We start from the raw sequence: 17,478 nt of genomic DNA on the forward strand, positions 1-17,478 counted from the left end.
TACTGAGCAACCACTAGATCTTAGAGATACAGCAGGAAACAACAGATATATGGCACCTGCCTCCATGGGGCTTACAGTCTAGAGAAGGATACTAGACATTGAATACTTTTACTATGAATTATTCAACCTATAACCTAATTATTGTAATTCATGGAACTGATATCTGTATTCAGGAAGATGCATTGTGATTCATGAAGGTGATATTGTTAGGATCTAAGACAATGCTCTCAGATGGGGAGAGAGGCAGACAGGATTGTTTTCCTTGATATCTTCAAGCATCCATCAAAGTTAGTAGTTTTTGTTTTTGTTTTTGTTTTTGTTTTTGTTTTTAAGTAAACACCCATATGCTAACCATCACCTAAATTTTACTGTTAACCTTTTTACTTTATCACCTATTTCCCATCATCGGTCTCTCAATCCCTCTTGACTTTTTGTTCATTGCAAAGGAAATTTCAGACATTAGTACATTTCCTTTTCCCCTAGTATTGCACTATGCATATCAATGATGCAGGCTCCGTGTGCGCTTTTTCCTTTAGAGGTGAAATTTACATACAAAGAAATACACATATCCTAAGCTTTCAATTTCATGAATTCAACAATTCCATATACTTGAGCAACCCAAACCCCTAATAACACAAAGGCAGGGCAGGAAGACCTCTCAAGGCCATTCCCAGTCAAACCCTGCCCCCACTCCTCCCAACAGGTGATCACGGTTCTGATATTTTCCCCTACCATGATCAGTTTGTCTATTCTAGAAGAGAAAGTGGCTTTTGAGCTGTGTTCTGAAGGATGACTAGGAATCCACTTGGCCTTGGAAGGTTCAAGAGGGTTAACCATTCCAGGAAAATAACACATCATGTACAGTTTCTCAGATGGACAAGAATGTGCATGTCTGTGACCTAGAAAGCACAGGGCAGAGGAACATAGAAGGGGCAAGTGAAAAAGTGGAAACTAGACCAGCCAGAGCCTTGAGGCCATACTTATAATGATCAGGAATGTAGCAGAAGGACAGTGGGCAGCCCATAAATGGGTTGAGCAGGGAAGTGACATGCTCAGCTTTGAACTTCTGAACAATTCTCATGCCTCACTGTAGAGAGCAGAACGTGGAGAAAGAGGAGGAGATTCAAGGAAGTGTGAAGACCCTGTTTCAGATGTTATGGAGAAAGAGAGGGGTAGCATATATGAGGGTCTTGGCCATGTCCATGCCTTCTTTAGTGCTGACCTCAGATGTGTTCTAACAACTCTAAATCACAATGTTTGGTTTTCCCTTTCTATCTTCATTTTTCAGCAATAGCATCCAGAAAGCTTTTATGGAAACTGTGGTTGAGAGAAATTAAGTAACTTGCCCAAAGTCACAAAGGCAGTAAGGGGCAGTGTCAAGGTTCTCACTCAGGTGTGTTTTGCAAAGTCTATACTTTACACGACTTTGCTCTCTTCAGGGAATGATGGGACTTTCTCAGCCTTTCTAATTGGAATCATTCTTCCCTCATTATATCGGATTCTTCAACCACTCTAGAATTTTCAAGGTGGAAGACTGCCTCAGCTGGTAGCAATCCCAGCCAGCTAAGGTGTACTTTGAGGATAAGTTCATCATCTATAGCCCAGATTTTCCTTTAAACGATGGTTTGGGGTGCGGGCAGGTGATCCAACATGGCTCAACCAATACCCAGTTTTATTTATTCTTATTTATGCTGGTTGTCATTGTACCAAACACAGAAATGACCTGCAGGAGCCACCTGAAGTTTCTCGTGCTTGCAGAACAATACCTCTGTGTATAACATACATCCTTCTTCATACAACCCCAGTCTTTCCCTCTGCTCAAACTCCTCCCCAAAGCCACCCCGACATCACCCTTTTTTTTTTTTCATGTCGGCAAGAATATCAAAAGCATGCTATTCACTTTTCTTCATTATTTCTACTTCAAGTAACCGACCAAACGTGTTCTTGGAGTTATTTTGAATATTCTATTTACATAGAGCCATATAAGGAACTTCTTGCTGATAATAGTAAAGAACTTCACAATAATATTGATCTTTCCAACATTAAGTGACCTCATTTTCTTCTTTCTTATACAGGTGCCATTCTCGTCTGACAAGTAATACACTCTCCAGAACCCCATTCTTTCCCAGCCAGTTGTTCTACCCTACTCTATCATCCACTTACAAAAGTGTTTAGATACATATCTCATTATCTGTTTACGTGGTATTTTTCTGCTAGTCAAAGTTCAAGTGGTCCGTTCCTTTGAAACAAAACTCATCACAGGTCCAATCTTCTGAACCACAGGAGAGACTCTGAACAGAGGTCTTCCTTCCTAACTCTGGCCCATTGTGGACACTAAGTCCACAGACTAACAATTCACTTCTTCCTTTCCCTCTAGACTGTATAGCTGAATCTTTCCACTGTATGATTTGCAAAAAATGAACACAGTGAATCCAATCACTGGTCACTCAAACAGAAAGACTGGTGGCTCTTAATTAACAGGGTATAGGTCACAAGAGCAAGGCTCTCATGTAAATGACACATTCCAGCCCTGAGCAGTGCACAATATAAGGAGCCACTGTAGCCGCCCTGTGGGTCCCTGGGCTATAGGAAGACCAGGAAAGGTTTCACCGAGAGATCCTTCTTATTTTATTAGTGCGATAGTCACCCAGAGTCCAGTAGCCAGCCCTCAACCCAGAGACAAGAGAGGAACTCGAAGGCTAGTGTCCTTTTATGTGAAGGATCCTTGTTCCCGTTTCTGCATTTTGGCTGGAGTAGTACTAACAGGAGTCTACACACATGATAATACTGTATACAAGGAAACACACTCGGTCACGCCCAAGTGTGTGGAAAATGAAAATGGGTGGAATCTGACTACACTCAGTGACCTGTCCGCGTTGGTTTCCTGGCTGTGACAGGTGCTGTGGCTGTCCAAGACGTCAATGTTGGAGAAGATCACAGGGAAGGTCTAAGGGACTTTTCCGTGTTATTTCTCAGGACTGTATGAGAATCTACAATTATCTCAGAATAAAACCTCGCGCTTAAAAGAAGCTGGTGCTCTGGCGATGGGCTGATACAGGACTTCTGACCCTGGTCACATCCATCCCTGTCTTCGGATGGGCTTCCTGGTTTTCCCAAGAGTTTACTCACTCGCCGTTCCAGCATGCGGCAAAAGTACTCCACCGATTTCTAGCAACTGCCAAGTGGCTTACTTGTGTGTGTGTCTCTCTCTCTTTTTTTCCCCCTTAATCATGTTTGGCAGAAGTCTGTTTCTAATTTATTGATGTTTTCAAAGGAAAGAGCCAGCTTTTGCTTTTCTTTCCTGTGTTTATCTTCCATTGTATTCCATTAACATCTGTTCTTATATTTATTTACTTATTTTTTCCTTTCAATGACTATGTCTCATCTCTCAAAGTGAAGTCTGTGCTATTCAGAGCCACTCCACCGTTCCTCATGACATGCTGCACTACTGCCCGTTTTCTCTTTAATCCCTCTGAATGTGTTTATTTGATGGCCTCTTTGACTGCTGTGTTATTTTCAATTCTTGGGAGGCGTATTTCTCCATGTGCCACATCTGCCGTCTCTCCCTTGTCTTTCTTTTGCTTGTCTTTCTTTATATCTTATTTTTTCCCACTCTGAGTTCATCTTTAGAGGAAGCGGTTTGGTTCTGGGGGAATTTACGTGTCTCGGATTATGAAAACACCTCCATACCATGGCTTCTCATTTGCTTTTCAGGACAGAAGGTTTTGAAATATTGTTTTTTATGTTTGCAGTTTGATACCACCCAAGTCGTCTGAACTGTAGACCCCAGACCCATATGGTAGAGGTCTGGGGTTTGCTTTATTTTGTTTTGTTTTCACCTCTGTTGGAAAGCTGTCCACTCCCATTTGGATATGCACATCCATGTTTGTAATTAGATCCTTGACCTAAGATCAAGACTAAAATAGTATGTGTCGATTATCTGTGTATGAAAGACAAAGCAGTTGTTAACACTCATATTCCTGGTGATGTATCAGTCATCCACTCCTTTTTCTTGGTGAAATTTCAGGTTTAAGCCAAGAATTTTTTTTTTAAGATTTTATTTATTTACTTGACAGATAGAGATCACAAGTAGGCAGATAGGCAGGCTGAGAGAAAAGGAAGGAAGCAGATTCCCTGCTGAGCAGAGAGCCCAATGTGGGGCTCCATCCCAGGACCCTGAGATCATGACCTGAGCCAAAGGCAGAGGCTTAACCCACTGAGCCACCCAGGTGCCCTACCAAGAATTTTTATATCAGACTTTTTAAACCAATGTTCTCTTTAAGAATTCTTTTCTGTAGCTCATCCTTTTTTATTCATATCTGTTTTGGTTTTTCTGATCCTATCTGTGTTTAACTGGCTTCGATGTTGAAGGAATCCATTATCTTATAGCATGATTTCCTTCAATATCACAAGGTTTTTACTCCCCTCACCTTATTTCTCCACCTCCTTAAGCCTCTGGAAAAGAATCAGCGCAGGTGTACTTTCTGAATCTTTGAGTAGCCGGGAATGTCTCCAGGAGCCTCGCAAATGAAGAAACAACTTATGTCCGTGTACAATTCGGGGGGTTCACAGACTTTATCCCTCAAAACTTTTCTTCGGTTACTTTCTGGCATTTCAATTTGGGCAACAGAACATAGAGTTAGCATAGTTTCTTTTCCTTTCTAGATAACCATTTTTTCCCAGCCTAGATGTTTATCTAAGTGCTCCTTCATCCATAGTATTTAAGCAGAAGCATCAGGAAATTTGTTCAGTTTTTAAGTTGTACACAGAGAACTTTTTACATTTGAAAACTGGTTTTTATTCTGCCAAAGAGCTGTTTTTACAAATATCCTTTATTATTGCTTCTGTGTCATTTATTCTGCTCTCTTCTCTAGTAACATCAGTTATCTGTCTTTTCTGTGCCTGTTTTCTGTTCTCAGAAAATGACTTTTTTGGTGCCTGAACACATGAGCGCGCAGGAGCAGATAGGCACACAGCACATGGAGGCCTCCTAGGTCTCAGGTTTAACTTCCAGTCTCTGCCTGTTGCGTATTCTCATTACAGACTTCAGTGTCCACTTTAATAATGCTTCTTGCTTTCTGCTTTCCCTACAATCTTCCCTTTCCTCACCCAGCGAGGTTTTTTTCCTAGTTGCTTCTTGATCCACATTTTGAAAAATCTGTTCTCATTCGTCTTTTGCATCCCTTATTCTTCTGTGTTTTCTTGAATTTTGTTTCCAACAAAATGCACACAATCTAAAATGCATTTCTGTTTACTGATGTGTAGGTGGAGATACCAGTAATGGGGGAGGGGGACAAGAACAAATAGGTTTAAACAACAAATCGTTGTGTTCGCTCACAGAACTGGAAGGCAAGAGTTCAAGCAGGCTCCAGGGTTGGTTGAATGAGATGCCTGAGAGCGTCATTAAGGACCAAGTCCTGACAAGCTCCCCACTTTGCTATGTCGTGTTGGCATTGCCTATAGCTTGACTGTCCTCATGGATATAGGATTGCTTTAGCAAGTCCAAGCATCAAACCCACAAATGGTATAATGTCCAATGGGAGAGAGGGGCCACCGCAAAAACCTTAGAAGTAAGAGAACTTTCTGAGAAGTCCCTTAACAGAAAGCCCCTCCTATCTCACTAAAATTTTTTTAAAAATTGGCAAAGAGGTTAAGAGCACCTGATTGGCTTAAGGACATCAGGATTTACTCCTAGATCTGGGAATAGGGTCATCGACCTGAGTCACATGGAAAATGTGTGGACACCTAAACTCATTTGAGGGCTTTGCTGGAAAGGAAGAAGGTAGGAGATAGTGATTAGGGAAATAGTCAAAACTAGCTGCTTTTTTGCTTTTGAAAATTATGTTTTTCTCAGCCTTCAGAGTGTCATTCTCCTTATTTTTAATATGGTAAATTGTTCTAAGACCATGTTGTTTTGTTTCTGCTTACTTACCTTTAAAAAAAGGAGAGATCTCTCCAGGACTGGTGTTTGCTACAAACAGAGCAGGCAGATTCTCATGGTTGTCCTCACTACCCCAATAGTGAGAACCCTTTTCCTGGGGGTTAGGCAGGAGGAGTAATTGATGTTCGGAGGCCCCATCTCTCTGCAGACTGTCTGACACCATCCCTCCATCTGATATGACCACTGTGGAGGACGAATTCATGTTCTCCCCACAAAGAGGAGGATCGATCTCTATCAGAAGGAGCAAGTGAATCCAGAAGTCACCTTCCCCATGACTGTTCCTCTCCCAGTTTGGTTTCCCAATACTACATCTGCTTCCTGGGATATCAAGGTCTTTATCCTCCTTCGTTTGTCTTTGCCACATCAGAGACCATTGTGAATGTGATTGAGGAGAAGAAAGGGCTCAGAGGTGCCCAACCCCCCATATTTGATTGCTTAGTCTTTGATTCTTCGAGCCCAGAAAAGGAAATTAGAAAAAGGTGAAGCATTTATTTTCTATCCTTCATCCTAGTATTACTTCAGGTAACTAAGTGCATCAGTGTCAGTTGCTAAGTATATAATGTCCATTTCAGCTCGGCAAAATGTGGCACGGTGGGGCGGCCTTGTACTTACTATTAGTTTTACAAGTTCAACCCTATGCATTTGGTTAGTTAAGAGAGAGAAGGTAGAAGAAAATATAGGAGAAAATATTTGTGGCCTTGAGTTAGGCAGAGATTTCTCAGACAAGACAAAAATAAATAAATAAATAAATAACCATAAAAGCAGATAATTGATAAATTTGAATGATCAAAAATAAAACTTTTTCTTTTTTTAATTAAAGAATTTTTAAAATTTCTTTTCAGTTGCAGAATTCATTGTTTACGCACCACACCCAGTGCTCCATGCAATACGTGCCCTCCATGATACCCACCACCAGGCTCACCCAATCCCCCACCTCCTTCCCCTCCAAAACCCTCAGTTTGTTTCTCAGAGTCCACAGTCTCTCATGGTTTGTCTCCCCCTCTGATTTTCCCCAATTCACTTTTCCTCTCCTTCTCCTAATGTCCTCCGTGTTATTCATTATGTTCTACAAGTAAGTGAAACCATGTGATAATTGACTCTCTCTGCTTGACTATTCCACTCAGCATAATCTCTTCCAGTCCCTTCCATGTTGATACAAATGTTGGTTATTCATCCTTTCTGATGGAGGCATAATACTCCATAGTAGATATGGACCACATCTTCTTTATCCATTTGTCTGTTGAACGGCATCTTGGTTCTTTCCACAGTTTGATGGCTGTGGCCATTGCTGCTGTGAACATTGGGGTACAGGTGACCCTTCTTTTCACTACGTCTGTATCTTTGGGGTAAATACTCAGTAGCACAATTGCGGGGTCATAGGGAAGCTCTGTTTTTAATTTCTTAAGGAATCTCCACACTGTTTTCCAAAGTGGCTGCACCAACTTGCATTCCCACCAACAGTGTAAGAGGGTTCCCCTTTCTCCACATCCTCTCCAACACATGTGGTTTACTGTCTTGTTAATTTTGGCCATTCTAACTGGTATAAGGGTGTATCTCAATGTGGTTTTGATTTGAATCTCCCTAATGGCTAATGATGATGAACATTTTTTCACGTGTCTGTTAGCCATTTGTATGTCTTCTTTGGAGAAGTGTCTGTTCCTGACTTTTGCCCATTTTTTGATGTGATTATCTGTTTTGTGTGTGTTGAGTTTGAGGAGTTCTTTATAGATCTTGGATATCAGCCCTTTGTCTGTAGTGTCATTTGCAAATATCTTCTCCCATTCCATGGGCTGCCTCTTGTTTTGTTGACTGTTTCCTTTGCTGTGCAGAAGCTTTTTATCTTGATGAAGTCCCATAAGTTCATTTTCACTTTTGTTTCCTTTGCCTTTGGAGATGTGTCTTGAAAGAAGTTGCTTGACTGATGTTGAAAAGGTTACTGCCTATGTTCTCCTCTAGGATTTTGATGGATTCCTGTCTCATCAAAAGACACTATTAAGAAAATAAAAAGGAGACCCTCAGACTGGGAGTCAGGGACTTCCAAAAAATATAATGATAAAGGGCCTATATCATGATTACAACTCAATAATAAAATAACCCAGTTTAAAAAAAAAAAAAAAACAAATGGGCAAAAGATTTGAACAGACTCCTCACCCAAAGAAAGAAAACAAATGTCAAACTGGTACATAAAATACACATATTTAAATGACAATGAGATCCTACTATACAACCACTAGAATGCCTAAAGTTAATAAAGTTTACCTAAAATTAATAAAACCTTACCAAACAAGTGTTGGTGAGGAAATGTAGTAATCGGAACAAATTACTGCTGTTTGCAACATGGAAAAGCCTCAGAAGCCTCCTGCTAAGTGAAAAAAACACGATCATAAAACACTGTATGCTGTATGATTATATATACATTTACATTCCAGAAAAAGCAACTGTTACAACAGAAAACAGAGCAGTGGTTGCCAGGTGCCATGCCTGGAAGGGTTATGACTATTTGTAAGGTTCATATTTGAAGAGAAGTTTAGTTCATCTACCATTCCATCGAGTGAGAGCACATCCCGAGTGGCTTTGAAATGGGGGGTGTGGATCTACTGTGCCTCTGGGGTCACAAGTCTATACACTTTTCCTAGTTGAAGTCCAGAATTTGGAACTACAGAATACATTTTTCTTACAACAGGGCTCCTGAACACAAGCCAACTACTTCATCTGAAGCTTCACCAAAGAAACTGCAATCTCTTTCAACTCTAGAGGGAAAATTCCCCTAAGTTGAATCAGGCAAAAGGTGATTTTATACAATTTCAGAGATTTTTAAGAAATTTTGACAAAATGAAGTGTTCATCTTTATGCACATAGGAAGTGTGATACTGACATGATTAATGGATATTCCTCCCAAATTCTGATGCTAGGCTGGTTCACACACTTAGATTTCTGTGCTATTACAAGTTTATTTTCTTGAGGCTGATATTAGGAATGGTGCGGTTGAGGCATTGCCTGCTGGCAAGGTGTTACCTTGAGGCTTCTTCCAGTGGATCCCATTTTATAGCTATAGCGACCTTCTTAGATGATGTTGATGGTCATTGCCATTTCTAATTCCAATTACAAATAAAGATCTTAGTAACTTATCTGACATCTCATAGCTAGAAAGTTGTGAGGCCCATATTTGAAGCCAGATTTTGTCTTCAGATTCTGTGTTTTGACCCTGACATCTGCCGTTGCCACAGCGCTCACTGTGTTTGTGCTAATCACGTCTCCACTCTGAGGCAGTGAGCCAGCCTCATTCCCACCTCAAGCTCTCTCTCCAGGCTTAGACTCTCCTCTTTCAGCGAGAAGTCTCCAGATACTTACCCAACCACTCTTCATGCTCTCCTGCCCTAATGGCCACATGGATAGAGAGGAGTTGTGATGGATGAAATGAGAAATAGAGACTATAGGAATTTGGTTGGCTAGTGAAGAAATTCTGTCTGGATGCAGCGGAGGCTTCTGCTAAGATGAATGACTTAATCAAAGCTGTGTAGAAAGAACCATGGAGGCAGAAAGACCCGTGAGGAACCTGATTGGAATAGTCATGTCATGGGGTCTTGAACTAGGGCAGTAGCAGCAGGAATGGAATAAGATATTTAGATGACCATGGAGTGTGTCATGAAGGAAAGAAGGAGAGAAGCCCTAAAAGACTCCCCAGATGCCTCGCCGGTCTGAGATTCTCTAATGCCAAACAGCAGAGCTTGTCCAACATCAGAACAGCTAATGTTTCTTCACGACTTAACAGAAGCCAGGCATTGTCCACAAGCTTGCGAGCGGTCTCTCTTCAAATCTTTCACACTGACCTTCCCTATGTTATAGATGAAGACCCTGAGCTCAGACATTGTTATCTCTTGACCAAGGTCATGCTCATCTCGCAGGACGTGGCCAGGCTGTTTTTAAAATTGTTATGTAAATGTTTTAGTGAGCATGAAACAAAAACTGGCATATTGCACCCATGATTTTATGTTTTATTATCATCCATAATGAAATAAATCTTAAAAATGTAGGACATTGGTTTTTTAAAAATTTAAGACATACTTGTATAGACGTGCACTCTTTGGTCTTATAGCTACGGACCACATATAGCTATTTAAACTTAAATTGAAATTAAGGTAAAGTAAAAACTCAGTTCCTGAGTCACACAAGCCACATTTCAGTTGCTCAATAGCCACAGCGGGCTAGGGGCTACCACCTTGAACAGTGCAAAGGTATTACACGTTCATCATCGTAAAACACCTTATTGGGCAGTGCTGTGCAAGAGCTGCCTTCCACTAGATCGGTGTCTTTGACATTCACTGTAACTCTAAATCAGCTCTCTTTGGCACTTGACTTGGCTCTGGATAAGTCTATGTCCACCTGCACCTTCCGCCAGTCACCTGTCAGTGTTGAGCCCTGGAAATATGGCTAGTCTGAAATGAAATGAGACTACACTAAAGTAAGTGCAAAATGCACATTGGATTTCAAAGCCCTAGCATGAATAGTGCTAAATAGGGATGCTGGGATGGCTCAGGTGGTTAAGCAACTGCCTTCAGCTCAGGTCATGATCCTGGAGTCCTGGAATTGAGTTCTGCATCGGGCTCCCTGCTCAGTGGGGAGTCTGCTTCTCCCTCTGACCTCTCCCCTCTTATGCTTTCTCAAATAAATAAATAAAATCTTGAAAAAAGAGTAAAATATGTCATTAGTAATTTTATAGTGACTCTGTGTTGAAATACTCTTTCATGTATTGGATCAAATAAAATGTATTATTGAAATTAATTTCACTTATCCCTTTTACCTTACTTTATTGCTATAAGAAAATGTTATTTGTATTTCCCTGATGCCAAGTGACATGGAGAGTATTTTCATGTGTCTCTTGGCCATTTGCATGTCTTCTCTGGGGAAATGTCTCTTCGTGTCCTCTGTCCATTTCTTGACTGGATCATTTGGTTTTTTTGGGTGTTGAGTTTGATAAGTTCTTTATAGATCTTGGATACTAGCCCTTTATCTGATATGTCATTTGCAAATATCTTTCCCATCGTGTAGGTTGCCTTTTAGTTTTATTGACTGTTTATTTTGCCATGGAGAAGCTTTTTATCTTGATGAGGTCCCAATAGTTCATTTTTGCTTTTGTTTCCCTTGCCTTTGGAGATGTGTCTAGCAAGAAGTGGCTGCGGCCGAGGTCAGCTGAGGGTTACTGGAGGGGAGGTGGGTGGGGGGGATGGGGTAATTGGGTAATAGACATTAAGGAGGGAAGATGATGTGATGAGTACTGGGTGTTATATACAACTGATAAATTCTTGAACAGTACATCTGAAACTAATGATGGCTAATTGAGTTTAAATTTTAGAAAAAAGAAAAATTTTAAATTACTTATATGGCTTGCGCTATATTTCCATGGGCCTCCAATAGACCTCTGCCCTATTGTGTGACTCAAGTGCTATTTCCCTTTTTCTTTCTCTAAATCTATGCTGTCCAATACAGTAGCCATAAACCACATGTGGATATTTAAATTGAAATGAATTAAAATGAAACAGAACTTAAAATTCAGTTCCTCAGTCACATTAGCCTTGGGCGACATGCTCAGGAGACATCTGGGGTTAGTGGCTGTCGTACTGCACAGTACAAATATGGACCATTTCCATCATCGTGGGAAGTTCTATCAGACAGAGCTGATGCAGGTTGTACATAGTTGTGGCAAAAACCACAGAGGTGTGTGTGAGAGCCTAAAGCTTGAGAAACATTTCTGGGGTTCCCGGCTCTGCGGCACATCACCCTCCCATCTCCTGGGCACCTGTCCCTTCCCACCTCTGTTAGACTTGTTTATGCACACCTTATCTCTTCTTTCCTGCAAGGGCTATGGGGTGCTTATCTCCCTCTGAACACACTTTCCTCCACCTTCCTGTATGTACGCGGTGTCTAACACCATGCTTTGCACAATACAGGTTCTCAGTAAATATTTGTTAACCAGTTGGAGTGGCAGTTCCTAGCAAGTAATTGGCAATATGTGGCTGGAGCTGGAGGGAGATCAATAATGCCTGGTAGCGGGGGGAATTAAAAAAAAATAGAAAAGTCGAGACCAGAAGGGAAGGGAACTGGACAGTGGTGACGGGGGATCTCTTATGCATCACCCACCATCCCCTGACAGGCAGCCACAGGAGTTCCAGGGGAATTCACAGGCTTTAGGCAACAGCTATTGAAAAGGTGCAGAAGACCCCCAAAATAAATAAACATGCAAGACCCATGCATGGGAAGTTGAAATGGCATGAAAATTAAGGGTCTGGTGAGGAGAAAAATGAGCAGTGTTCTCTCCCTGGGCCAGCTGGTTTGAGTTACATTTTATGAGCAGCATGTGAATTCTAGCGCCCTTGTTGAATTAGCAGCCGAATCGCACATTACTTTTAAGGCTCCCTTTCGAATAGGAACATCATAACGTTTTTTAATTGGGGCTGATAAAAACGTAGCATTACTTGTAGGTTCCTGAGAGAAGTGAGTTGTGAAATTGGGTTTTCATTAAACCTAATGATGGGAAATTAAGTATAGTGCGTCTTGTGAAATGGGGTGTGATAAAAGGCATCACTTCTGCATTATCAGAGGTTAATAAGGGAATAGGTGAGGTAAGATACATTGGAAAAGGGAGTCCAACCTAGCTGAATTAATAAACCTTGAAAGCCCCTTGGATCTGAGTCTTCATAGCATCATTAGCACCGGCGTTGACGTTATTACAAATGTTACAGCGATACAAGTTGTTAAATTTCAAATGCATTTGTTTTCCATTCCAGTGTTGGTTTTGCTGACACCAAGTTTACAGTCTGTCTAGCAATGTGTTTAGGGAAAATATCCATATTGGTTTGGGGAACATTTGGCATCCTACAAAATTTGCCAGGTGCCCATTCCGAAGATGCCTTTCTCTGCCAGGGAGCCAGCCTCCTGGGCAGTCCACACCCCCAGGACCTTTGGGAGACCATAGGTGTCCAAAGACATCTGTCCCCATATGCGCTGGTGATTTAAGTGGGAGACACTCACAGGGCTCTGGGCACCAACTTCAGCTCCAGCTGTCCGGGGGATCGTGAAATACAGCATTTAGAGAAGCAAGCTCAAGTGCCCCTTCTCCATCCCCAGGCCCACCAGAGCATCACAGGAGTGATGGTCCCTAGAAGGAGGCCTCATACTTATGACAGCTGGGACACTTGCAAAAAATATATTTATATTGTTTCTTTAAAGAGAGGAATTCTTAAAAGCCTTCAGCAGCTTCCCACTGGCTTGGAGATTCTCACCCATTTGCTGCCTCCTTGGGCTACCTCTCATCATCTCTTATAGCTTTGCCCCTTCACATTTCCACCACCTTCTCTCCATCCTGGCCTCCTTGCTCTTCCCTCGATGTGCTGGGCTTCTCCAGTTTCTGTTCTCCTGCTTCAGATGGTTCTTCTGGTCGGTCTGCTGTACCAGACGATCAAGTCGTGAGGGTGAAATCTTTGTGCTGTGCATTCCCAGTGCACAAAGAGTCACTGGGAATGCACAGTGACTGTGCACCACAGTCCCTGGCACGTTGAGAGTGAGTTTCCAATAAATCTGACTCCTGATCCCATGGGTGTGGTGGAGGGGGGTAGCCACACCCATGTTTGTAAAGCTCTACTTTTAAACAATGCGGGTAAAGATGTGCTACCTCTTTCCTACAATCCCAGGAGAAGAAGTAAGGAGTATTTTTCTTCTGGGCAGTCAGGAAAGCTGTGCTAACATCTCACCTGGGCCCTTCTCCCCTGCCCGTAACCTGTATACTCTAGCTTTTTCTGTTAGCAGTCCTTTCCTTGCTTGGAACAGTTTTGCTCTTGCTGTCACAAAGAAAATGTCCCTTTTACACACAGAATCAATGTCTGGGGGATTATTGTGACATGAGCAACAGACAAGCTAAAGGAAACATGAATTTTGAAAAGACAAGTTGTAGAAAGTCAGGAACATATGCTAAAGCCTCCAGAGTAAACATGGCATGGGCTCAGTGGGGTACTTTGTGGATCCTGAAAATACGGGGGTGAGTCACATCAAATAGGACAGTTCTCAACTTGTGCATGCCACACCAGGAGGCTCTAGGGTGTAGACTGTCTGTGTCTCTGGGAGGAGGTGGGGGACACTAAGCCTAGATGGTTGTGAGAATGACGGACTAGCCCTGAAAGACCAGCAGTGGAAGCTTGCCAAGGAGTCAGTAGGGCAAGGATGTTGTTGTTCTGGTCCAAGGGAAATGGGGGAATTCACATCTAGCCCCAGCAGGCTATTTTCCAGGATGGCCAAGCTAGCAGAGGGTAGTTAGAACAGTCCAGTGGGCATGAAGATTATTTTGAAGCAGAGTACAGATCTTGAGAAAGGAGTTGGGGCATAGGACCAGGCCTGGGAGAAGTAGCTGGCAGGACTAAAAGAAGAGGTTTGGGCTTCCTTGCCTGCCAAGAAGGTTCACTGACACTCCTGGATCAAGAGTGTTAAGTGATAGGGAAACTAGACCAACAGGCAGAAGGTGATCACTATTGCAGAGCCCACAGCTAGAGAAAGCAGCTGAATGCGTCAGGGGCGTTCCTGCTATCAGTTGGGGGTCCAAGACTGGTTTCAGTTCCTCTCAAGGATGGAGGCAAATGGACCAGGAGCAGACATGGGGCTCTGATCTCCAGACACCTGGGGCTCTTCTCACTTGCAGGCAGGCACCAGAGATGATTTCCAGGCATCCGCATTTCCTAAAGAGCTTTCTGGTTTCTCACTTGTTCTGGGGTTGGCCATGATTAGCCAAGACCACCCTTGTCAAGGACTGAGACAGACAGAGGATGATAAGCAACCTGGAATTTTGTCTCTGCTCCGCAATACGCACCCTTGGAATGGAAATAAACCAGGGGCTGTTGTGTTCTTTGGTTGGTTTGTCTTTTTGATTTTCTAAATCAACCGCCACAGCCACAGCCACGCAAGGGAAGCGGCATGTCTCTGTTCTTCCTGCAACTTCCTGATCGCCTGAGTCCTGAATTAGTTCCCCCTGCCCTGGGGAAAGCAGGGAGGACAGAGGACGAAACTCTCATAGGTGATGCGTGTTTTGCCTCCTTCTCTTTGAAGCAGATGGCAGCCGTGGGGAGCTGTCCCAGCCTACCCTCACCATCCAGACTCACCCCTACCGGGCTTGCGACCCCGTGGAGATGAGCTATCCCCGGGACCAGTTCCAGCCTGCCATCCGGGTGGCCGACCTGCTCCAGCACATCACCCAGATGAAGAGAGGCCAGGGCTACGGGTTCAAGGAGGAATATGAGGTAAGAGACCAAGCAGCGTGCAGAGGTTTTACGGGTGCCAAATCCTTGCTACTCAAGGTCTGGTCCCCAGACCGGCAGTGTCAGCGTCACTTGGGAGCGTGCTGGAGAGACACCATCTCGGTCCCCTCCCAGACCTACTGAATCAACTTTGCATTCATACCTTCCTGCCGTAGGAAGACAGAATGGCTCAAACCCCAGCCCACCTGTTTAAAAAAAAAAAAAGCCAGTGACTTCTGGGAGACTTGCTTGCTCATAGTCACCTCTGGCCTTGTTATCTTGCTTCTGCCGTGTTCTCAACACCCATCCCACACCCCCCACCAAGTCCCTGTCACCTCTGGTGTCTGCTGTCTTCCCTCTCTCTGTACCTTCTCCGCACCCCTCCTCAAGCCTTTCCTCCCTCCCCAGAGCATCGCTATGGCAAAGGACTTTGTGAGTAGCACTTGTGACTGAGGCTTGAGGAATAAGAGGTTATTCTTATTGCAGCAAAGTTCAGAAAATGCTTGAAAAGAAGTCCTCCTGAGGTTCTGGTCTCCTGCCACAATGTCTGTCCAGTCCCTCTGAAAAGTCCTTTGTGCTGTCTGCAAATTTTCCTGTTTTTCTTTTTTTGTTTGTTTGTTTGCTTGCTTGCTTGCTTGCTTGTTTGGCTTTTTTTTTTCTTCCCTTCCTCCCAGCAGCCTGGAAAAGAATTCCTACGCTCCCCTCACTATTATGCAGAACAACTCAAGTTTCTCTGTCTCCCTCCTTTTGTTTGAGACCTGGTCCATTAGACCTCACCTTTTGCAAAGAATAAAATAAAATAGGAGGAAAAACTCATTAAGATGTTTTCCTGAACTAAAGAAGACCTCATGCCCCTGGAGGAATTTTGCAAGCCTCCTCCAGAAGCCAGCTCTGAAAACAAGCCTTTCTTTCTCTGATTCTCCTTTTCCTCTCTCTCTCTCTCTCTCTCCTCCTTCCTTCCCAAAATATCTTTCCAGCATCTACTGTATGCCAGGCTCCGAGTTATATGTACTAGTTTTTTGTGGGTGGGTTTTTTTTTCCCACATGCAGCATGTGCCCCAAATATGCTTGCTTGAGTTACACTGTGTGCAGTGGGAAGGCATTGACTCAGACTCTACACATTTGGAATTCTTGATAATGCAGGCTAAGTTTATCTCTCAGACTATATTCTGAGAAAGAGCTTACCAAGCAGTATTTCACAAGCTGTGTGAGGTCATGAAATTGTGCTAAATTGGGGGTCCAGACAGCCAGATTCCATCACAATAAACTGTGTGAGATTAGCATATCATTTTGCTACCTGCGTTTTAAGATTCTTTATTAGTTGAATGGAGAGAGTTTGGATAAGGCAATTTCTAAGGGACCTGTCCGGTCCTAAAACTTTATGAGCGTATAAAACACGGTGGCAGGGGGCATATTTGACACATTTATGAGAACAAAAACGTTTATGTCCATGGGTGTGAGTAATGACCAGCTCAAGAGAACGTACATTTAATTTCAAATATGGTCCAAGTTAAAGACCTTTTTCATAGGATCCATCTACAAATTTTGGAGGAGAATCGGGATAATAGTTGGAGGAGATGATCTCATCACCTTCCATCCCTGGGCCATATTTCCTAGGGGTTTTGTTGAATAGTCCCAGCCCCTGAACGTGTTACACACACATGCTTATGCACACCTATGTAGATCTGCCTGGCGAGTAAATATCAGGAGAATGTGTGCTGTTGGTAAGGCACTTTTAGTGTCATGGTGGTTCAGTAAGTCATTAGTTCTACTCTTTCATGTTTTAAGGTTTGCATAGCATTAAGGGAGACAGATGACTTATCAGAAAGAGGAACAAATAGTCAAAGACCAAGAAACACTATTCTAGAACCTGCGTTCTAACATTTGAAAACACAAATACAAACACATTTGACTCCTTTAGTGAATTTCTTTCCAGAATGAGATCTTTTTTTTTTTTTTTCTTTTTTTGCAAGTATCCATCCCTGTGTGATAGGATTTGGGTTGATCTTTAAAATTTATTTTTGTGCCTTTTTGCATTTTCCAAACTTTCTGGCATGGAAACGGTCTACTTTTATAGTGAGAGAGAAAACAGTGCCTGTTTTTCCATCATTTAGTCCCCAGACGGAAACATCGCTAACTAGACGAACCTTGCATTCAATCTGTTCAGATTATATTAATCAGTTAACTGGGATGTTTAGCTTCTAGTTAACACATTTTCTGATTAACTGGAGATGAATTGGGAAGCGTTATTTTATGGAA

At 42.6% G+C, this 17,478-nt stretch overlaps 1 protein-coding gene across 12 annotated transcripts in view; it reads left to right on the forward strand.

Annotated features, from left to right (window-relative positions):
• Positions 1 to 17,478, forward strand: part of PTPRT (protein tyrosine phosphatase receptor type T) — a 1,056,651-nt gene that overhangs the window by 954,515 nt on the left and 84,658 nt on the right. For 8 of the 12 annotated variants that reach the window (XM_045082202.1, XM_045082207.1, XM_045082204.1 and 5 more), the window contains one exon: positions 15,032 to 15,222. In XM_045082202.1, coding sequence (XP_044938137.1) covers positions 15,032 to 15,222 — 191 coding nt within the window. The remainder of the gene's footprint in view (positions 1 to 15,031; positions 15,223 to 17,478) is intronic. The other 4 variants (XM_045082203.1, XM_045082211.1, XM_045082208.1 and 1 more) reach the window with 1 other exon arrangement.

This window comes from Mustela putorius, unplaced genomic scaffold (genome assembly GCF_011764305.1).
Source record: "Mustela putorius furo isolate JIRA1106 unplaced genomic scaffold, ASM1176430v1.1 tig00000592_pilon_pilon_pilon, whole genome shotgun sequence".
Classification (NCBI taxonomy): domain Eukaryota; kingdom Metazoa; phylum Chordata; class Mammalia; order Carnivora; family Mustelidae; genus Mustela; species Mustela putorius.